Source organism: Acanthochromis polyacanthus, chromosome 20 (genome assembly GCF_021347895.1).
Source record: "Acanthochromis polyacanthus isolate Apoly-LR-REF ecotype Palm Island chromosome 20, KAUST_Apoly_ChrSc, whole genome shotgun sequence".
Taxonomy (NCBI): Eukaryota; Metazoa; Chordata; class Actinopteri; family Pomacentridae; genus Acanthochromis; species Acanthochromis polyacanthus.
Window position 1 is genome coordinate 25,819,479 of NC_067132.1, and position 23,454 is coordinate 25,842,932.

Below are 23,454 nucleotides of genomic sequence, written 5' to 3' on the forward strand. Positions count from 1 at the left end.
ACTGCACGCCACAGATTCGGAAATAAATAATAAAACATAAATTTAGAAATATAAGATTTAAACAGGCAAGTGAATTAAGAACTCGAAAGCAAAAGTCAGGGAAACTAACAACAAAGGGAGCAAACCTACAACTAAGCAACAACTGATATCTAAGAAAAGCAGAACTGACTGAAATGTAAACATGTCCATGAGATAAAAGTCGCAGACATAATCCTTGCCGCCAGATTTCTACTATTTTATTACGGATTTTTGATATTTGTTCCTCATGGATTCCTTTTTTTTTTTTTTTTGCCAGATTTCCTGCATTGCAGTACAGACACACAGCTGGATAAATGCACGAGTAAACAGGCGTGCAGGTGTTCCTAATAAAGTGTCTGTGGGTTAACAGAAGTCCTACACTTTTCCATCATGCACCTTGATAGCGTAACCTTACTATAAAAATGTGGTCGTTTGTCAGTAGCCATGACAGGACTGTTTACTAATTAGTGGCATGTAAATATGGAGGGGCAGCTCTTCATTACTGCTTCAAGTCTACAGCTTCGTTTAATTCTGAAATAAGAGGATTTTGTAATGTGTTGGTGATAAAAGCTGAACGGAAATGAAGTCAAATATGTCAAAACCGGCAGGTGTCGGTAAACAGAGATGATTATAGAGCAGATTTAATTGATCTTCAGAGTCGGTGTAAAGCTGCTTAGCCCCCCCCCATCATGTTAGCCGGACACCTGCCCGTGTCTCCCACGACCACTTTTAACTTTCCCTCCGTTATTTAGCTTCTTTTGTGATTTAAAGTGCTGTTTCTTTTTGGCGCAACACGTCGCATATGCAACACACAGAGTGACCAAACAAACTGACCGACCTGGAGGAGACGGGCTCTGCGGGGGTAACGGTCGCTCGTCCCTCCAGTCGGTCCGTCCTCCGATCAGCCGCCGCCACCTCCCCTCCCGCCGCTCTCTGCCGTCGGCAGCCCCGGTGGGAAGCCCCTCTGCTTTCAGTCGTGAGTCGGTTAAATCACCACCGGATCCGTTATCCCCGTCTCTGTGCTCCGGTAAACTCCCAAATGTGCGTGCCGGGATTTCTGAGCGTCACGGTGCGTAATGCTGCTGACGTAGTCGTCAAAATAAAAGCGCCGCATGTTGTGGAGATGCGGGCCTTCAAAATAAAAGCCCGTACCATTGTTAATTTTTAGTAGCATTGAAGTCGAATTACTGGTATGCAGAAATCAAGAGGTGGCTTACAGTTATGCTTATGTAACATTTTTGCAGTACAAAATTAGCATCCGTGTTGTTTTATAACAATGCACACATGCCCCCTATTTATTTATTTTACTGGTAGCATTATTCATGGGAAGGATTGGCAATCAAACTAAAATAAATAAAAATACACACAATACACATTATGATCTTCAGCTAAGGACATGAACCTTTTCCTCAGCTGATATTTTTTTAAGCTTTTATTTGCTCCTTCACTGAAAGAATCACTGTTCTGTTTAGCTTGGATTTGCAAAAGTTCTATTTGACATTTTTCGACAACCACACTTAGGTTTTTGGTCCTGAGACTGTTCTGAAATATTGGATTTAGTGCAGGAGGTGAGTGAGGGCAGTCTGTGTGCAAAGATACAATCCACCCAGTGGAGAGAAGTGCTGGCAAACGTGGGAATACTGGCACAATTCTGCTACCTGTTCAAGCGACAGAGATAGAAGCTCACAGGTGAATCGCTTTCTCACATCCTCTGATATCCAGTACAATTTTCACAAAGGGAGGATAAAAGCACTCGATTTTGACCTCGAAGTTTGCTGTAATGCATCACAAAAAGACAAGAGCGATGAAAAATACCCAAACACTCCATGTGCGCTAACCTGGCAATAGCCAGATTAATAATTGTGTAGTACTTGATAGTACTCCACAATATCTTTTGTTTCTTGAGAGATTTGTGAACTCACAAATATCACGAGAAATCAACTTGCTGGCAAGGTTACATGTGCGCCTCTTCCAATTAGTGTTTGCTTTGATAAAAACTACGAGCAGAGACGTGCTGGATGCTAAGCCAAAGGTTTAATACAGTTTTCTGCTGAACATTGAAATCACAAACAGAATCTCATAACTTCTGAAGAGTAGAATTCATATTGAACAGGTTTTTCAAAGCAACACAGTGAATAGAAATGCATTTCCTGGCAACCCCATTTCTAGTGTAGGATTCAGAGAAATTTCTTGCGACATGATGAACAAAAATAAACATAATTTGGAATCGTAACACAAGCTGAACCGATACGAGCAAACATAATCTGAATTATCTAAATGAAACATTGCTAGCTATTGAGTAACATGTTCTTGCTACCAATTACAACTGAAGCCGCAAAAATCTTTATCTTTCAATATCAATTATTGAGATTTCTACTGAATTTTTAACTTTGGATTCTCTTCCACACATTTGATAACACAATTCTGGGAAAAACACCAACTTTTCTGGGAGGAAATAGACAAAATATCACCAAATGAAGCTGATTTAAATGTGAAACATTTATAATATGGTCCGAGTCTGAACTACACTTCGGTAACATGCAGTGGGGAAGGAATGCATGCAAAGGGTTGAGGCTTGTGGGGTGAATTCACGTGTCGTACAGCATGTGTGGCGTTTATATAGTCAGTAACACACAGAGAAGTATGGAAATGAAGCAGACAGCCCAGGTTTGGTGCTAACTACATTGAATTCAGTGCATTTAAAGATCCTTCAGCGTGTGTGTTCACTCATTTGAGCTGCATTCAGACCGGATTTAAAGTCACTGACCTACAAGGAGAATTCGAGGTATCGAGGTGAATGAATTTGTCGCTGGCTGTCATGAATTCAGTGCATTGAAACATCCTTCAGTGTGTCTGAGTGGATTTAAAGCCACAGAGAGCTGGAGGTATCAAGAAGACGCTGAGATCAGTGCATTTAAATTTCCTTCAGTAAGTTGATCAGATGTAAACAAAGCTGAAATCTACTGCCACATGGATTTATCTGAGGGTGGTGGTCAGTGATTTTAAATCCTGTAATCATAGCAGCAGTCTCCTCCTGTTGGTCAGTAACTGGTCCTGTAAACTAAATCCAGTCTGAAGGTGCGTCTGTGTTTTTTAAGCTGACTTTTTCCCCCCTCTCGCTGTAAGAGCTGCTTGTTCTTCTGCCAATTTGTTGAAAATCAGCTCAGTGCGAAGCCAAAAAGTCTTCAATAATCTCATGGAAACGAATAAATCGCTAAAAAATAAACAGGAACTCGCTGTAGCGGCTCATCCGGTGGGCTGCTCTAAGGTAGATAACACTTAAAGACAGTGGAGTGGGTAGAGAGGGCGACATTTAGGAAAAAACGAACTTATGAAGCTTGAAATCAAAAGCAGCAACAGTTGAAACATCAGCATATACTTTGGCTACGTGGCCATTAAAAGTATGCTGAATTAGCCATTAGCATGTCCTGATTATATTGTACTCACAAATGTAAAGGCAGCAATCACTGGAGTCATTTTAGAATGCAGAAAATGTTTAAAAGTGATCATTCTCAGGCAACCTCTGACATTTTTCTAAGCTGATTTATGGCGGGTTATTCATGATGGCCACAATGTCATAACAAAGTGAAAAGGATCTCAATTCACTCATGGTCAAATCAGGACATTTTTGGTTGTTACCGACCTCATACTGTGATTCCTGATGATTAAAATGCTGCCTGAATTGATTTCTGTAATTTCAATCTTGTCTAGATGAGGTTTATTAGATTAGATTATGGTATAGATCACACACACAGAAAAAATTAAAGAAACTGGATCTGGAAACACTGTGGAGGTCTAGAGGACTCTGCCTACACACACACACACACACACACACACACATAATCCAAAAATATAACAAATAAATTCGTCAAGTATAAAACTCTGGGAAACACTGTTCCCGATAAGTTGTTCCACCTTGCAAGTGAAATATGAGAGACACTGCTCTCGATAAATACACATGTACAAAAAACACACACAATGGTAGGCAAAAATCTACCGTCACTGTTCATTATGGAAGGCACTGCTCCCGATAATGGGTTTTTAATTATGGAAGGCACTGCTCCCGATAACATAGTATAAACTTCTCCAAAGTAGACTGTGCAACAGAAATGGCTTTCTTGCAAGTTATGCAACCAATCAGCCGAGTTTACTGGGCCACAAAGGGGGGGATTAGTGATATTATATTATTAAATTCTGCATGGTTTTTTTATGCTTTTTAAATGCTTTTAATTTAGCATTCACCTTGTCATCAAAAGCAGAAATAAAATTCAGTAATTTATCTCCTGGCTTGTTATAAATAAACTCAATTTTCTGCAGCAATCGGAGGAGTTTCAGTGTTTTTGTTTCCGGCAAATCAGTTGAAACACTGACTGACTATACCGGGCTTTGCAAAAGTTCTGTTACACGGTTTCATGATCTTTAGAGACGTTTACATGTCGGAGTGAAAAATTCCATGAAATAAACTGAAAGTTCTACCTTATAGGCAGGTGTCCTTAATACAAATTTGTTCTCTGGTGAAGTTGTATCAAGATGGAAGTCAAAAGAGTTGAGATATCTGCTCTCCTTCATGCTGGCCACAACAAGTGTGACAGAGCCAAGCAGCTGAACATCAGCCGGATGACCGTCCACAGAGTCGCGGAGAGGCTCAAGAATGGTGAAGATCTTTCAGTGATCTATCAAGAATGGTGAAGACCTGAAAGATCTTCACCATTCTTTAGCCTCTCCGCAACTCTGTGGACGGTCATCCGGCTGATGTTCAGCACAAAGGAGAGCAGATATCTCAACTCTTTTCACTTCCATCTTGACACAACTTCACCGGAGAAAAAAATTGTATTAAGGACACCTGCCTATAAGGTAGAACTTTCAGTTTATTTAATGGAATTTTTCACTCCGACATGTAAACGTCTCTAAAGATCATGAAACCGAGTGTAACAGAACTTTTGCAAATTAAGTTTTCATCCCTTTATTTCTGCCTTTTGATGTCAAAGTTTCAATACAGCCCCACACAAAAGGAAGAAATAAAGGCCAGGAGGTCACAAATCTAACTTTATCTGAGGCTCCATTTTGTCAGCAACAGTTGAGGAGTCTTTCCGTAGCAGATGCTGCCGCCGTAGGTTTCGACGGTATAACCGTCATAATTATGGAAGGCACTGCTTCCGATAACGTCGTATAAAAAGACAAACTATAACTTTATAGTGGGCACTGCCACTGATAAAAAAAACTGAAGTATAAATAAGGTTTCTCAGTGCTTCGATGGCAGCGGGTCGCAGCAGCAAAGGCTTCGCCTGCTTCGAGGTGTAGCAGTAGGAGAAGAAAAGGCGGATTTGTCGGTAGCGTTTTAAACCTTCAAGTATTTGACGCTTTTGTTTCACAGTTATTAATGTTAAATTTCAATACTTTATCTCCTCCTTGATCTTTAAGAGCAGCAGCGTTCCCCCCTGACAGCTGAATGTATTTAAAGGATGGGACCTCTGACTGACAGCTTGTGCTTAAGTGCTGATGTTGGAGCTCTACACTTTACCTCAGATTCATTTTCAAACACTCACACTCTCACACACACACCATCGCACCACTCCCACGCTCACATCGCTGCTTTAGATTTGGTTGTCCAGGTCCCAGATGTTTCCCACCATGGCGTTGGCACATCCCTGCAGGTTCCAGGTGGCCAAGGCCAGCTGGGTGTGGAGCTCCGTCACGTTGGCGGTCTCGGCGATGGACGCCAAAGTGTGGGGACCTCGGCCGAACAGGAGGTGACGGAAGGGAGTCTTAACGGGCGACACGTATGGAGAGAGGAGGGTGTGCTCAATCTGAAATACAAAGACAAAAACATGTTTTAAGCCTCGCGTCGTCCTGCGGGTCAAAATCGACCCGTTTTAAAGTTTGAAAATGTGGGGAAAAATATATATTTTCACAGTGAAACTTCTGATGTCCACATTTTTCCACATTTTAGGGAAATCTTTGAACATTTTTTGGTGGAGAAAAAAAATGTTAAAAATGTTTCTTAAGAACATTCACAAAAAAATCAACCAAAATCCAGCGAATTTCGCTGGATTTTGGTTGATTTTTTTGTGAATGTTTTTAAGAAAATATTCAAAGTTTTACTGATATATATATGTAATCATTTTAGATATTTTTAGGATTTTTGGGGAAGATTTTTACTAATTTTTTGAAAATATTTACAAGACTTTTCTTGCCAAATTTTGGGGATTTTTTTTTTGCTGAATTTGTGGCGTTTTTTTCAGACAAGGAAGCAATATTTTTTGGTGCCCGTAAATGAGGACATCAGGAGGGTTAAACACCGCCACAGGGATGCGCTGCTATAAAACCTGATTTTAAGAGGTGAACGTAATGAAGCAAAGCTGAAAACTCGTGTGACTGCACAGCACAGGTGCAGCAGTATGTTTGTTACCCTCATGATCCTGCTGTTGAGGATCCGACAGGCCTCGTCGTCGCTTAAGTCAGTGTTCTTAATGGCGTTTGCGATGCTGTCGGCAGCTCGCACGAAGGACCCTCGTGCGCTGAACAGCCATGTGGCACTCACATCCTTCTACAAAACAAAAGACAGAAAAACCATCAAAATAAACACATTTCTAATTCATGTACTGAATTCATAAATGAACCAAACCAAAGCAGGAAAGTCAGGAGAAAGAACCGGACCTGGGAGAGCTGTTTAACCTGGTTGCTGACTCCCTTTACAGTCTTGGTGAGGAGCCTCTTGTAGGAGCTCACGTCCAGACTCAGCAGGTGGTCGTGGACCAGCCGCAGAGCCATCTGCCCGGCAAACTGCGCCGCCGCCGCCACCATCTCACCGGAGCGGTGGTTGGTTTGGTAGCTGAAGTTGTCCCGGTTGTCCAGGTTGGTGCCGTAGTACATGTACAATTCAGACTGTAAAGCACCAAAACACGTGAAGATATTTCAGTGGACAGATCTGCACAACAACAAGCACCAAAGAAACAAAAGCAACAGATGCCATCATTATTATGGTCTGTCAAATGTGAGGTTATTTTGGATTTTAAGTTCTGATTGTTACATTAAGTTGGCCAAAAATTATAATTAAACATTATTACTTTTATTTGATTATTTTTAATTTTACATTTTTAATAAATATTTTTATTATTTGCTATTATTATTATTATTATATTGGCTTTTACTTGAATTACCTTTCAGTGTTTTTATTCTTTTTACAGCTCCCAATTTATAATTATCACTATTATTATCTTTATTATTATTTTATTTTATCTATCTTTTATTCTGTTTTTTATATGACATATTTAATTGAATTTATTTACTTATTTATCTGTTTATTTTACTGATCCACTTATGGATTTATTTTATGGTATTCATTTATTTTACACTTTAAACTAACCTCCAGTGTTTACCCATTTCAAACCTTTAAGATGGTGTTTCCTCAGTACGTACTGGGTATAACAATGTCCCTGACTTATTTTTGTCTTTTATTTATGTTGCTTTTAACATTACAGTGTATGGATTGTGTGGTGGGTGGATTTGGGACTCAATTTCTTTCATTTTATTTTAATTATTTGTCTGTTTGTAAAGCACTTTGTGCTACAAATGATGGATGAAAAGTGCTATATAAATAAAGATTATTATTATTATTATTATATGTCTGTTTTTTTCTTTTCTTTTTTTAATTTCTTGACTAATCAAGATGCCTGGTCGAAGCTTTAAAATCTAAAGTTACTGTTATAACACCATTATCTTTCTAATAAGCAGAGTTCACAGATGGTAAAAGATGCTGATCAGGGTTCACAACATGCTGCCTTTTCACAATAAAATGCGCTTGTATAAAACATGCATTATGTAGAATTACAGCGGGACATAGTACTCGGCAAAAGCTGCATTGGTGAACTCAAATTTTCTTTTGAAATTTTTTTCGTTGGAACTTTAGCTAAAAATTATTATTATTAATTTGGATTATGTTTTTCTATTTTTGGTTTTAATTAAGGTTATTTTAATACATTGTTATTATTATCCAAGCTTTAAAATTTAATGTTACTGCTGCAGGAACATTATCTTTATAATAACTGGTCCTAAAAACTACAAACTAATTCATTTACTTTACTGGATAGGCGTTGGCATACATATTATATAAAATAGTTGATTTTTTTAAAAAAATGTTCCAACAACTGTCATCTTGAGCTGAATGTTTCTGCACACAGAAGGCTTGTGTGCATGTTAACATATTCCTTGTGGGTACATTTATAGAATATGGGAAATAATCAAGGGATTCCCTTTAGCTTCTGTCAGTGTCACCATAAAAAACACATGAGTACATCTACAAAACATCTTTATCAACAGGAACAGAAGGTAACACTAAAATAAGTAATTTTGGGCACGATAAATGTCCATAAACGAAGCTGCTTTAAGTATATTCAGGTATATAGCTGAGAAAAGATGCTTTCTGTATGACTTTCACAAAACTTCAACAAAGTTGCAGATTAATTTTTAATAGTTTGCATGAAGACTCACGTTGGAAGAGATGAAGTGGAAGGAAACGGAGGGAATTCCGGCAAAAGCCAGGAATGGATACGCAGGGTCGTCCATCATCATCGGCCTCATTCTGCACGCAGGAAAAATGTGACATTAGAGCAAACTGTAATTAGCAACAAAAGCTCACAAAGACCTTCCTACGGGAAAAAAGATGACTAGAAGGCAAATCTCAGTAATTATTGGTAGCAGCTGAAATGCATATAGTACTATAGTATTTTTTCTGTACTATAGTACAGAAAAAAACTAAAGCCGACAATAAATGGTTTCTTTGATATAAAAAACAAAGTTCTTAAAAATCCTTATTTTGCAAGTTTGAGATCATTTTATGACAGCAAAGTTCTTGTTAGGAACTTTGTATCTGGATGTTTAACTTTTAGAACTTTCTCAATGTAAAGTAGCAGCACTGAAACTTCTTTTTCGTATCTTTAGATTTACTGTTAGTTACTGCAAAGGCTACTAAACATAAAAAAGAAAAGCTTCAAAAAATTACTGAAACACTGGTGTTCTCTGCCAGACATATTTTAAGACTTGTAACTATACAGTGCAAAACATTTGGAAGATGTTCTGTCTGATACAGTTTTAAGGTTTGATTTCCTGTTGAAAAGATCGTCTTTCTCTCTCTAAAAAGCTGTAGGAATCTATAATTTTGCCATTATTTTCTCCTTTCTGTTTGACAGAAGAGGTCTCCCACACTTTTCTGAGTTTCATACTGGACCATCATTAGCTTCATTTATACATACTTATCTTGGTTGTAAATAATGGTTTCCTACTTACACTTTGGTCTCCCATGGGTCATTTCCGGTCATATTGTACATCATCACTCTAGAATTCACAGGATTCTTCACCTGTAAATACGAGGCAAATTACAGTCAGTACGAACTCAGCTGGTCTGTACAAGAACTGGATCATTATGAAGTGTTTTTTTTACCTCCTTCATCGTCCTCTCAAGGAGGCTGTAGAGCAGTGGACTCGCTGAGGCTATGAAACTCCCACGACCTTGTGAAAAAAGTAAACACATTCAATCACAGAACCGTTTCAGTCAATTAGTTGTATATTTGTGCGTGTGAACTGAACATACCCATGACCACTCCATCCAGGCTTATGTAGGTAAAAACATTTTTGTCAATAGAGGACATGTGGGCCTAAAAACAAAATCAAACCACATTAGAGCACATTTGTGACACAGTTGGCATTTTCTTTTCAAAATAATATTTTGCAGAATCTTACCTCCAGCCACTCAGTCGCGCCAACACTTCCATATTCTCCGGCACTCCAGCTAGCAAACACGATGCTTCTCCTCGGCCTGAACCCATCTAAAGGAAGACACACACACAATTAACACCATGGTACTAAGAGCCACTCGCTTGCTACTAACCGAGAAAATTAGGATCTTCTGATGAAGCATTTTTTTATCGACCCAAGTCCTTTAATATCTGGTATCTCTGAATCACGAGTTAGTCATGGAGTTCCACAAGGTTCGTTGCTAGAGCCGGTATTTTTTACCTTATACATGCTTCAATTAGGCACTATTTTTTGAAAACACTGCATATATTTCATCAAACGCTACGGAGATGGCACCTTGCTATGCTTAACCAAAAAATAAAATAGACCCTTAATTGTCATTGCATATAAAAATACAATAAAACCATGTTTGGCAGCTTTTTGTTAACACCATGCAAAGTCCAAGCAGCATAAGATACAGAAATAGTTAAACAGAAATAATATAAAATACTAAATAACTTAAAGGTGCAACTGTACAGCGGAGCAGCATGATATTAAGGCGTCTCAGTGCATTGTGGCATAAAGAATGTTTGCACTGGAACTATGAAGCCAGACGAAACAAACCAGTCAATCTTCAAGTGCGTCTTAAACACGTGACGCTAATAGTTAAAGGTATATATTTAGGGCTGGCTTAGTCATCCTGAACCATCTTTTAGCTAAGCTGCTTTAGACTCAGGCTGCTGGGGCGACTTCCCATAATGCACTAAGCCGTACATCTCCATACCTTTACATACCACTACTGAAGGTCATCTCTATCTTGTCGTTTATGTTTTGGCTTATCTGCCTCTGTAGTTTTATATTTTAGATATACATTCACTGGCCCTACCGACCTGCTGCTGATATCTCTTACCTTCCTCGATCATCTTGTGGACAGCCCTGGCCAGCTCCATCAGTATGGAGGTGCCCACAGTAGCTTTAGCGTAACCTTCACCCCAGGCGTCCCTCTGAGCTCCCAGTACAATGTAGCGATCTGCAGTTTCATGCACAAACATTTCTTAACACCACGTGTTACAGATGATGAAAAAAACATCCCATTGTAAGAAAAAAAGTTACCATCCTACCAGGATCGATGAATCCTTTGATCACTCCGAACACATTATGGATCTCCCTGTCGACCAGCATGTTGTTCACCTCAACGGTGATGTCCTCGATGCCTCCCAGGTTGTAAGACACATCGAGTTTGCCTTTAAAACCGCTGCTTGCGTCTGGCGCAGGACCCCCGATTTTCCTAAAGGAGGACAGATCTAGAATTTGACCTTTCCTTTTTAAAACTGATGCAGAAACTGAAAACAAACGAAGGTAATAAATAATATCCCAAAGTTATATGTAAAGATTTGAATCTCTGGTAGAAAAACGTGGCAATAATGAACCAGATTATACGGCGCAGCAAATACCAGCCTAGCTTTGGTTCTGTGCATTTCCAGCAAATTCTGTGATTTATGCTAGCTGCAAAGAGAAATACAAACTCTCTTTAGATATTACTCGTGCATCCCAACCACAGCAACACTGTGGGTAAAGCTTTTGGTGACATTTTAATATTTATCTGTAAAAGGCTGTTTTTGTGTGCTGGTGGTCTTACTTTAGAAGCGCTGCGGCATTGTTGGCGGTGATGGTCTGGGCGGGAATTTTGGGAAGGCCGGATGACTGAGTTGGAGGGAATTGGGTATGATTGAAAGAGGGGAATCCAGGGGTGTAAGGATCACCTGAGCCCAGATGTACCTGAAGGGGACATGAAAACAGAAACAAAAAAATTAAATATAAAAGAAGTGGATACAAAACAAGAGCTCACTGGCTGCTCGGTTTACTTCCATACTTACATGTCCATAGAGCACGGTGTCGGCCACATAACTGTAGTCTTGAGGGTCGGGGTAGATTAGAACAGCAGCAACCCCCTTCTTTGCAGCATTAGCCACCTGAAGAAACATCAAAACCCAAAAACAAGTTTCAAGCTTTTGAAACTAAACCTGGATCTGCTCCTGCTCCTACTGCATGCTCAGCCCTTTTGTTCAGAAAGACACATTAATAACGTGCAGTTTGTTTTCTTTATTTAAATTAAAACGCCAATATCAACTGACAGAAACACCATTTGCTCATTCAAGCGCCTGGTACGTGCACCGAATGTTGATCCGTCATCTGTTGTTCTGAGCAAATTCGGAATTTGTTGTTACCCTGCCACCTCACTGCAAAACAACTGAACACTTCCCCTGCATGCCTGGCTACATTCTTCCTGTCAGGGTAATGATTTACGGTCCTCCACGCTTACTTTGCACCTTGTGTCATAACTGTTGTGGAATTTCAGTGATGTTGAGAGAGTATGAGGAGCAGAGACACTCTAGAGACTCAGTTTGAGAATAAGGTTTACTGATATCAGGAGAAATGATACAACAAAGCAGCACATTCCAGTGAGCACTGCCAGCATCATTTCTCAGGATTCTCTTCGATCTTTGGGGATATATTGGATTGCGAGGAATGTCATATTTAGACTACAGTCTAGCATGGGGACAACTTATCTGATCAGGCAAGTCAAAGTAGACAATACCTAACCATGACCATGTATTGTCTTCTGCAGTATCTGTCTTTCTCAGGGCCATATTAGAGGAAGAGAAGGCCTGAACAGTTTGGGAGAAGTAAAGAGATACAAGGTTCAAAGGTGACAACCTGTAGGATAATTTCAGGTGATCTACAAGATCCACAGGATGATTTAACCCTCGTATTGTCCTGTGTGTCAAAACTGACCTGTTTTAAAGTTTGAAAATGTGGGAAAAAATATATATTATCACAGTGAAACTTTTGATGTCCACATTGTCAACATTTTTGGGAAATCTTTGAACATTTTTCGGTGGAAAAAAGAAATGTTAAAAATTTGTCTTAAGAACATTCACAAAAGAAAGAAAATCAACCAAAATCCAGCAAAATTCACTGGATTTTGGTTGATTTTTTTATGAATGTTCTTGGAGAAAATATTAGAAGCTTTACTGATATATATGCAATCACTTAAGATATTTTTAGGATTTTTTTGGAAGATTTTTACTCATTTTTTGAAAATATTTTCTCGCCAAATTTGGGGTATTTTTTTTTTTAAATAAAACGTTTGAGGGAAACTTTTAAGAAATTATTGGAATTTTCTTCCTGAAAGTTTTGCAAATTTTTAGAAATTTGTGGAATTTTTTTTGCTGAATTTTTGTATTTTTTTCAGACGAGGAAACAGTATTTTTTGGTGCCTGTAAATGAGGACAACAGGAGGGTTAAGGTGACTGCAGTTGATTCTGAGACGTCTTCAGCTCACGGCTGCAAGGAAATGCCTTAGTGAGAGGAAAGAGAGTCATTTTTCCTTCACTATAACAGCGTGACACATACCTGCTCTGCAAAGCTGATCTTTCCAGCACGTAGTAGCAGGACAGAGCTGTTCAGCTCTATGTTCTTCTTCACAACCTCCAGATCCTCTGGACGGCCGTAGTTTCCGTACACCAGCTTGCCCTGTGAACACAAACATGAGCAGGAGCCACGATGTTAAACCAATCCTTCAAGAAAAAGGAGGTAATGGCTCTTAAAGTCTGGAGCCGTCTCCACAAAGTACCTCATCTTACCACTAGGAGTCACCATAAACAGCGAGTATTCCTAATTAAAGGCACCTTTATATGACTGAATGATTCTACTGCATGAAACATTTGGTTAGACTGAAGGAATTACAGATTAAAGTATGCTGATCCTAACATCCAAGATCAGTTTCTGAATAAAGCTGTGCAGTTCCAATGACATAACCTGTAAATTCATTAGTTTATTTCTAATTTTATCAGCGATTTTTCAAACAGTAACATTAATTTCATTGTAATAATCAAAAAGCTAAAGTGATTTCGATCTTTCATTTCAGGACAGAGTCAGTCCTAAATGCACTTCTCGAGTATTTTGCTTAAATTTACGACGTTCTGGAGCTCTAATCTGCAGCCATAAATGTGAAATGTAGAATATATACCAATATTACCTCACACAACTTCAGTTTTTAACCAGCAGTCCTTTCTTGCCCTATTTCTAGTGAACTGATTTTGATTTCTAACGACGTTTGTCTTGGTTGAAGGAGGCGACATGCAATCAGAATCAACTGACGCACCGAACGCCCCTTTTATAGGAGCATATAGAAGCTTATAGGCTTTTATCAAGCCAGGAAGCAAAAGGAAAGTCTGGCTATGTCAAAGTTGCCGCATGCAACACCCCTCTAGTCTCATAAAATCCTGTAAATGTATATAGAAGAAAGCATGAGAGCATAGGCCCCTCATCAGCATCACTTTGATGCTTTAAAAATGCACCTCTGTGCATGTTTTTCTATTTTATAGTCACAGAATGTTTATTTCTAACTTTAGTCACATGTACGATTTTTTCATGACCTTCATCAAAAAAAATACAGAGATTGAAAAGGTACAGATAACATGATTCTAGTTTCATGTCATGTTCTGCTTATTGTATCTGCATCATAAACTTCTGACACGGTCGGAATTTTGTCGTGAAATCATCCGTTAGTGAACGTTTCTCAGCGTGATCGATGACGGCCAAATGTTTCACCACATTTCTGACTTGAATGTCGTCTTACACCTCAAACAACCCAAAAGAGACTCAACTGAGCCAAGACAAACCTTTACCATTTACTGATTTCAAGTGTCTGGTACCATTTACACCAAAATCAGCTTAACCTATATCCATTTATTGTAGTTAATGTGCTAATACTCACACTCTGTAGAAAGCTCTGAAGAAAGCCGTTTCTGTCATACAGTCAAAATATTTCAGCTTCATCACAGCATCAAACTGTATTTTTCCAATAAGAACAGAAAATCTCTGCAGTTACTGAAGCATTAACAGGTAAACGTGTAAGAAACAGTGACAACATGTCATTATTGCTATTTAAGTTTCCCTAATCACTGATATGATACAAAATCTGCCACACTTTACAGACTGTCAGCAGGTGTTTGCTGCCTGAGAGTCCTCTGAACCTCAAACCTTCCTCTGGAGTTAGCTTACTTAGCTGTCAGACCACAAAACTCAGGAGGAAAATAAAACTAGGAGAGACACGCCTCATCTTTCTCTTCCAGTACTTCTTGGGATATTTTGTGATTACAGCTCCTGGTAATTAAAATTAAATGTATTTTTAATCTTCAGACTCACCTGAACTTTGCCAGTAGCGCTGTAGGCCAGATAGCCTGCAGTATTAAACTCAACTGAACCACACACAACATGGTTTGGGGCCTTGCTGCAAAGGAAAGGATAAAAATGAGTGAAAATATCATTTTGTTATCTTGGACAGGCTTTGTTTGTTGTTTTTAACGACTTCCTCAAGTGTTTCCAAGAAAATTTTACGGTGTAATTTGCTACTTATTATAGAGAAATTGATTCCTTTGAAAGAAATGCTCCACCAACACCAAAGCAAATACTGGATTTTACATTTTGAGGAAATTTCCTCCTGGTTTAATATCAGTCTCATTTGCTATTTTTACCTATTTCTAAGTCTATTCTTTTATCTATAACTTTTAATTGGAATAAAATGTCAGATATTTAAAAAGTCAAAGGATGCAGCAGCTGGACAAAAATAACGAGCCTCCTTTTTACTTTAAATTGCTGCAAAAAAGCTCATCTCAGTACTAGAATTTTATCACCATCCTAACATCAAAGTGTGACATCTTAAAGAAATGTGACTGGAGTGCTGTAAAAACTTGCTGCACTGACCTGTCTGGTGTCTGCAGTTTAACGTAGTGAACATCATTCCAGGGCTCCATCTCCAGTTTCTTGAATTCGTCAAAGATGTGGTCTGCTTGATTCATGTCGTCCTTACTTCCTGCTGAGCGACTGGGCAGAGCAAACTCCCTGCAGAGATATGGAACACATTATTTTTCTACTCACTTTGTCTCAGTTTAGTCTTAAAATGAATGCGCACCCTTTCATGTGAAGATGAACCACTCTGGGAAAAAACAATCCAGACGGCTTACAAGCTCTATGAAGACCACAGAAGGTGCTCTGCTTCAAATGTCACTTGTGGGGTTTCAAGAAGAACCAAGAAATGTTCTTGCAAAATGGCAAAGTGAGATTCAGAATGAACGTTTTCACAAAGACCGACGTAACTTCATGGCGATTTGAACGAACACAGCTGTCCTACTTTTGGGGGTTGTTCATCCTACAGCATCATGACCAGATAGAACAGAACAACCAACACTAAAAATCACACCATAAAGCCGATTAGACACAACTGAGCCATCATCACTTGGTTCTGATTGGCTCATTTTGCATCACCGTAAACAGAATAACAGCAGTGCAGGGGGCGAACTCATACAATCTTGTTGGGAAAGTGAAAAAGAGCTGCATGCTAATTTAGTTTTTCTTCTAATGTGTGCAAGGAGCCAAAAGAAGTCGGTTTTTTTTGTTCCACAGAGCCATAACCACGTGAATGAGGAAGCGTCTAAAAATACACAGTGGATGTTTTCTGGAATATGTGAGCACCTTTGACGGGAAGGAATGGTGCTCACATCTCATTCCTGTGGTGCACTGGAGGTGATGCTACTTAAGACACGTTTTTATTAGTCTGCCAAGGCACGCGACGGAGTTATGTGACGATCAGCGTCTGTCTGTCTGTCTGTCTGTCTGTTAGCAACATTACTCAAACACGGATAAACGGATTTGGATGAAATTTTCAGGGAAGGTCAGAAATGACACAAGGACCAAGTGATTCGATTTCGGCAGTGATGCGGCTTATAGTCTGGATCCTCACATTTTTGGTGAAATATCACAATTTAGTGTCAAGAACAGTGTTAGTGTTTTCCAACTGAACATCACAGATCAGTATTCAAGGGCTGTTGCAAAGTTTATAATCATATAATTTCTGGCTCTGATAAATGTTGTAATTTTGGTATTTTTTGAAAAAAATAAGATGCCTTTCAAATGGTAGTAATGGGTAGTATTTTTATAACTGTGTTTATATTTTCAGGACATATTTTCCACTTATGTTTAGATTTTTAAGAAATATTTTTCTACTTGTGCTTAAATTATTAGGATATATTTTTCTATTTATGTATATATTTCTGGGTCGTATCTTTCTATTTATGCTTAGATTTTTAGAACATATTTTTCAACTTGTGTTTGCATTTTTAGGATGACTCATTCTACTTGTGTTTAAGGACATATTTTTCTGCTTATGTTTAGATTTACAGGACTTTTTTTTTTTTACATATGTTTATATTTTCAGGACATATTTTTTTTTTTTACATATGTTTATATTTTCAGTACATATTTTTTACATGCGTTTATATTTTAGGACATATTTTTTACATGTGTTTATATTTTCAGGACTTTTTTTTTACATGTGTTTATATATTCAGGACATATTTTTTACATGTGTTTATATTTTCAGGACATTTTTTACATGTGTTTATATTTTCAGGACATATTTTTTACACGTATTTATATTTTAGGACATATTTTTTACATGTGTTTATATTTTCAGGACATATTTTTTACACGTATTTATATTTTAGGACATATTTTTTACATGTGTTTATATTTTCAGGACATATTTTCCTACTTGTGTTTAGATTTTTTTGAACTTTTTATATTTCTTAGACCTTGAACCTTAGCTTAAACAATCTCCCCTCAGGAATCAATTAAGTATTTCTGATTCTGAGGGAACGCAAACAGCATTAGAACATCAATTAGCAAAGCAGCTTTTCAGCTACATCTAGGATAAAACTTTTAAACTGGATGTCTGTGCTTGATTTAGTTAAAAGATCTGATCATGGCAACATGTGTTTCTTTTTAATATGCATAGTAACAACAACTTTGCATACGGTCTTTTCTTACTCTTGCTCCAGTGTTTTGTACTGGAAGACCTGCTATTGTTGCTCATTTTCACCTCAAGTGGAAATACAAACACGAGAAATAGAATAAAAGGTCTGGACTCAAACTGTACATGTTGACTTAGATTACCCTTAACTTGGAGAGATTTTCCTTTTTGGCCACATTTCACAGGCCTGGATTACATCCTGAATTATTGTCTGGAACCAAAAAATAAAATAAAATAGCTGCTGAGAGACAAACACACAAATTTGGTTTTCTTTGCTGCCTCAGTGAATGTGGATGGTGGCAGCTGGAGATCTTGAGGAACCTTTAAACCGTGATGTCTGGTTCTTCCAGTGCACTCGTGAAACCTGCTGGGTATTATTTCTTACATAACCACTTACTGTAACCTTGCTGTCAGCGGTTTAACACTATAAATAAAAAGCTCTTTGATCCCTCTCATGCATTTAATTCATATTTTTAGCTCTTTCCCACCTTTGCAGGAAAGAAAACTGAACCTGCTGCTGCAGTGATCTGGTAGTTTGTTCTCCCAGCTTTATTGTGTGTATAATGACATCAAGCTTGAGTGGTTTGATGGTGAACAACGTACGTCAGAGTCTTCTCAAAGGTCTGGCTGGTGAGCTTCATTGTGAGGAGTTGGGTGATGTCGTTCCAGTCCAGCTGAACCTTTTGAGCTGGAGCGGCTGGAGGCGGCGTTTCCTTCTTTGGAGTCGTCATCCCAGTCGTCGGAGTCGTCATCCCAGTCGTTGTGCCACAGTTAACCGGCTCCACCTGGCTTGGACGGTGGCTGGCGAAGCCGATCAGAAATCCTGGAACACAGAAAGACACCAGACTGATTAAAAACGTATTAAAGAGGCACACCTGCTGTCTGCCTCCAGTGTACAAACACAGATGCCACTTGAAATAAATGAATAAGGCACGTTTTAATGCTTGGTCCTGGCTTCCAGATTGGAAAACTGGCTAAATTGCTCGTATTTACTGCGTAATATTTAATTAATAACATTCGTTTCGCTTCAATTTGTCCAAAACAGGAGTGACCTTATGAACCTTATGTGCTTAAATTAACTTACATGACTAACCATTTTCTACCAGAACATTAATAGTATTTTCCAATAGCATCCAGTTATTTACAAATTACAGCTTAGGATGGACCCAAAACATTCACCCCCTTTTTTTCCAATTAGTACTATATTTTATTTTAGTTATTTTTGGGGTAAAAATAAATATTATTTTATATTTTTTGGACAAATCAAGACATGCAAGACTTTGGAGTAAGCACTGGTCACTTTTTATAGTTTTATTTCCAGAACAATCTGTCTGATTAATTTTTTAATGAAGATATTTGTTCCTTACAGCACTAATATGTTTTTAAAAAGTCCGATATAGCGTGATTGATAAATCAGACGTAAAGTTAACATAAAAAAAGACGACAAATAACAGGAGGGCACTCCTTACTTTAATAAATATAAATAAATATTTGCTTGCACTGGCTTCTCAAATGTGAAAGATTGAAGGTTTTCTAGAATTAAAGATGAAATATTTTACAGTTTTGGACTGTTGTTTAGATAAAGCAAGATATCTAAGCAGCTAATGGTCATTGAGGCTTTTCTGACATTTTATAGAATTTTATTTCCAGGAAAAAAACCTTCCAGGTTAATATTTAGTTAAAAGTATTTCTTACTTGCCGCTATAATATGTTTGCAAATGTCTAATACTTTGTAATTTAGAAAACAGACATTCATATAAAAAAAGAAGACTTAAACTATAACCAACCACGAATAACAGAAGGCTACCCTTATTTTTTTGATTTTACAGTCATTATTGGGGGAAAAAATGCCAAAACTGCAGCAGCACTGGTTTTTGCAACAAATAAATAAAATACAGATTTTCTACAATGAACATCCAATTCATTTTGTTACTTAGATATAGACATATATCTGACAAATTCTTTCTGGCATTTTACAGTTTTCAAACAAGGAGACTTGCACATTTTATTTAGAATGAAACAATTTGCTACTTGCGGCACCAAAACTGTTCATTTCAGAATACAGAAAGGTGACATAATAGGAGCAACCTACCAAAGACGAACACCAGCACGGTCACCAAGGCAATGTAGAAAAGAGTCCAGCGGTTCCTCTGCAGGGGTGCCGGCCTGAAGGTCGGAGATCCTCCCGCCTCCATGTCTGTGGCGTCATCGGTGGCATCGTCTGACAGTTTGACCTCGGCGTGTCTTCCTCCGTCCTCCGTCGGCTGCAGAGTGAACCTGCTGTAGCGCTCACTTTTAACCTGGAGGAGATTAGAGGGAAAAATATGAGAGCAATGCGCTCCTGATTAGACAGCTGCAGGAGTTGAAGAGCGGCCAAGCGGCTACAAAAGGTCCGATTATTTCAGCATCCGCGCTAAAAACAAATAAAAGTCTGTGATTTTTTTTTAATATTTAAAGATATTGAACATTGTGCAATATAATGTTAGTCAGCCACAACTTTTATGTACAAATCCATCAATTATTTCTAGATGTTGACAATATTATATGATTCAGTTCCAGATGCCTGCAACTAAAGGCTTTGAGTAGAAACACTGATCTGTAAGTTGTAAATGATAAACTGAGGCATAATATTGTTGAAATTGTGCCCTTGTTCTTCATGTTCTTCATAACGTTTTGTACAAAAGACAGTTCATTAAACGTGAACATTCTCAGAATAAGCTTTTTTGCTCTAAAACAAATGAGAATATATTTGGAGTTGTTGTTATTTACAGGTTATTATGGTATGATTTTACTGGGCCGGCCCACTTCAGATCAAATTGGGCTGAATGTGATCCAACATGAGTTTGACACCCCTGGTTTAATCAACTGTCTCCAGACACCAAAAACGTGATAAATGTGTAAAATATGAACCGTGAATGCACTGTAGTGAATACTCACCACGCCGTTGAACATCAACCTCATTCGATCCATCATCCGCTGCTGCTGTTGTTCTGAAGACAGAATATGGGACAAAGATAGCGATGAGGGTCGAGAGCGGGAAATTAACAAAGCACATGGAGGAGCAGAAACGAAAGCAGGGCAGGAAAACGGGTGAGGAGGGGGAGGGCTTGAGGTGAGTCAGGAGTGTAACAGAGCTGCTATTCAGATGACTGTCTGGGGAATTTTTTCAGGGGGGAGAGAGTTTTCTGTGTCAACAGGCTCAGATGTACTGAAAAACAAACTGAACTAGCCGTGTTAAAAACCTCATCATACGTACAGCTCAGGGTTCTCGCCAGCGCATTTCAGCGTAACGGCCCATTACGCTGTCGGTTTAAAAGATTACGCTGTGATTAGGGCCGCTACGCTGTTATTTTGACAGATAACGCCATGTGCGTTTGTTTTTATCGACTGGGTGCCCATCTAGGTTAATTTATGTCTCCCCACCTCAGCCGTACTTTCCTGTCGATTGACCCGTTCCTGTCTAAAATTAAGAGTCGCTTAATAATAGATTATGTCTATTTTCAAGGGGGGAAAAAAAATCACTGAAAGCAGCTCAGTTGTTAAAGCTTGTGGCTTCTTTTTTTTTAAAATTAAAGTAAAATGAATGTTTTTGACCGCTGGGCAGATTTTTAGTGTGATTCATTTTGTATTTGACATGATAGACAAAGAGCAGCTGCAACAAGCACTTGATAAATTGATCAGCTGCTCAACAGGAAGTTAAGCTGCTACTATCTTTTTTCCGTTGGCTAATCAAATGACTGTGTTCTGAGCTTTATAGACTACATGACTAGATTTTAAAAGGGACATTTTATGAACGACAAATGCTTTATTTCCATCGCTACTAAGGGCTCCTGTCTCAGACGACATCCAGAAACTGGTCTGCCCTTCGCTTTATGCCAGCGTGCTTACAAAACACGTTAATACCAGTAAATCTTGACCTTCAGCTACTGTTTCCTCATAACAAAACAACACTTTTGACCTTTGTTGCATGTAAATACATGTCAGTGATGCATTAATATCAGTCTTAGTCTACTTCCTCGGTACACGTTGGTGCAACATGTGCGGAAGAAGAAACCACTACTACTCTTCCTGAAAGATTACAGTACACGTGTGGTTCTGTCAGCGATGCGTTTCCCCTGTCTGACTGAAACCCACCCGGAAAACAGCGAACAGCATCACACAAGAGCCTCAAATGTCATGGCACTGTTCTGAAGAGACTCTTCACACAACAACGTCTGCAGAGGATCAAAATACTCCATCGTGCTCTGGCTGATAACAGCATGACAGGTTCACACCATCCTGGCTGAGTCCTCCAATAAACCCTCCTTTCATGAAGGCTACAGCGATAAAACTTTCATTTAAACAATGATAGAGAGATCCTGGCTTCAACTTCACCTCATGTCACCTTGTGAACATTAACTCGGCAATACACAGAGGTGTTACTATTATTTGGTCTGCTCTCATTGTTTTAAATAGGGAAGAAACATCAGGAAGAGACTGTTTTAAGTGTTGGCTAAAGGCAAACTGTTTTAATTTCACTATTTCAGATTGAATGTTACAGATCTGCAACAAACAGTTTCATTACAGAATATTTCTTATTATTTTTCAGTAAAATATTTTGTTGATAAAATGATGCAAAACAGCAAAAACGTCATCACAATTCGCTTCTTCAAAACTAAAAATATTTATTTCAAAATTTCATATAACTGACATGCTAAAAATTAGAATAGACGAGCTAAACGCCCCAGTATTATAAAGTAATATGATTTTTTTTAATTTAGCTAATCAGTATTTTTTTTATTTTTCAGCTTGAAAATGTCCTTTAAAAGTAGGGCTGCACTTCTTTTTTTCCATTACCAATCAACCATTCTCATTGCATATTTCAGTTAATTTGTTTAGAAAAAAAAATCAATCAATCATTCATCAATCAAATCATTTTATTCTGAATGAAAAACTGAATATTTTCAGGTACTGCATTGCAGGTACTGAGGTACAAACAAATATAAGCAATAAAAGAAATCCTTTTTTTTTTCTCACAGAGTTATTATTGTTTACTTAGCTGTAAAATTTCCCGCTTGGCAACAACTGCAAACATAATACAGGCTGTAAATGATTAAATAAAAATCACACCGTTGTAGGTGAATGGGACACGCTGGGGAGCGGCCACATGTGGTTAATCTCTTCCTGGATGAAGATATGTCTGAACAGCTATTAAGGCTTAATTTTTTATTTCCGAGGGGGGATTTTGGGACATAATTGGACGTAAACAGTAGATTAGTATTAAAATAAACAGCTACACCTTTTCTCAATCGCAGTTTTAACTGAAGCGTGATGGAAATGTCACAGAAGGATGCCAGGTGATAGTGCAGCATTATACTGAATAAGCTAGTTAGCTAAACGTTTCTCCTGAGCTGTGTCGGGGCTTTATGGAAGACAGAAGTTACGGCAAACACACTGCAGCTAAATAAATAACCAACTTATAACTGTACTAATGATTGAATTATGGAATAAATAGATGTTAGGCTGATGGAAGACATCTCACCTTCACGAAGCTCTGCAGCCTCCCTCTCCGGTCAGGAAATCTCATTCCTTATAAGGCGTGCAATACTTCCGCATCACGTCATGTCGTAATCGGTTGAGTAGCGTCAGCCTCTTTGACGCGCCCATAGACGCGCCTAAAAAGCAGGAAGTCTTTAAATAACAATAAATAAAAGTAAAGCAGAACAAAAAATAAATTAATGAAGGGAGTGGGGAAAAAAAGTTAATGCAAAAAAAAAATTCACATAAATGATTAAATTAATTTAGATCGATAAAGTCTGAAAAGTCTTCTTGTTTGTTGTTCATTAAAT

At 38.3% G+C, this 23,454-nt stretch overlaps 2 protein-coding genes across 2 annotated transcripts in view; both read right to left on the reverse strand.

Annotated features, from left to right (window-relative positions):
* Positions 1–1,091, reverse strand: part of tnk2a (tyrosine kinase, non-receptor, 2a) — a 29,525-nt gene extending 28,434 nt beyond the window's left edge. The window contains exon 1 of the mRNA XM_051940653.1: positions 857–1,091. The gene's annotated coding sequence lies outside the window, so the exon portion shown is untranslated. The remainder of the gene's footprint in view (positions 1–856) is intronic.
* A 3,785-nt stretch (positions 1,092–4,876) lies between these two features.
* Positions 4,877–23,237, reverse strand: tfr1b (transferrin receptor 1b). The gene is made up of 19 exons (XM_022193920.2): positions 23,148–23,237; positions 20,564–20,616; positions 19,719–19,926; positions 18,230–18,449; positions 15,523–15,660; positions 14,965–15,049; positions 13,168–13,287; positions 11,628–11,723; positions 11,390–11,529; positions 10,872–11,038; positions 10,661–10,780; positions 9,757–9,842; positions 9,608–9,671; positions 9,458–9,525; positions 9,304–9,374; positions 8,509–8,599; positions 6,676–6,903; positions 6,428–6,565; positions 4,877–5,825 (listed from the first exon to the last, which is right to left on the reverse strand). The coding sequence occupies exons 2-19, from the start codon at positions 20,597–20,599 to the stop codon at positions 5,613–5,615; spliced, it is 2,289 nt and encodes a 762-aa protein (XP_022049612.2). The 5' UTR covers positions 20,600–20,616; positions 23,148–23,237; the 3' UTR covers positions 4,877–5,612.
* Between the last annotated feature and the right edge of the window lie 217 nt (positions 23,238–23,454).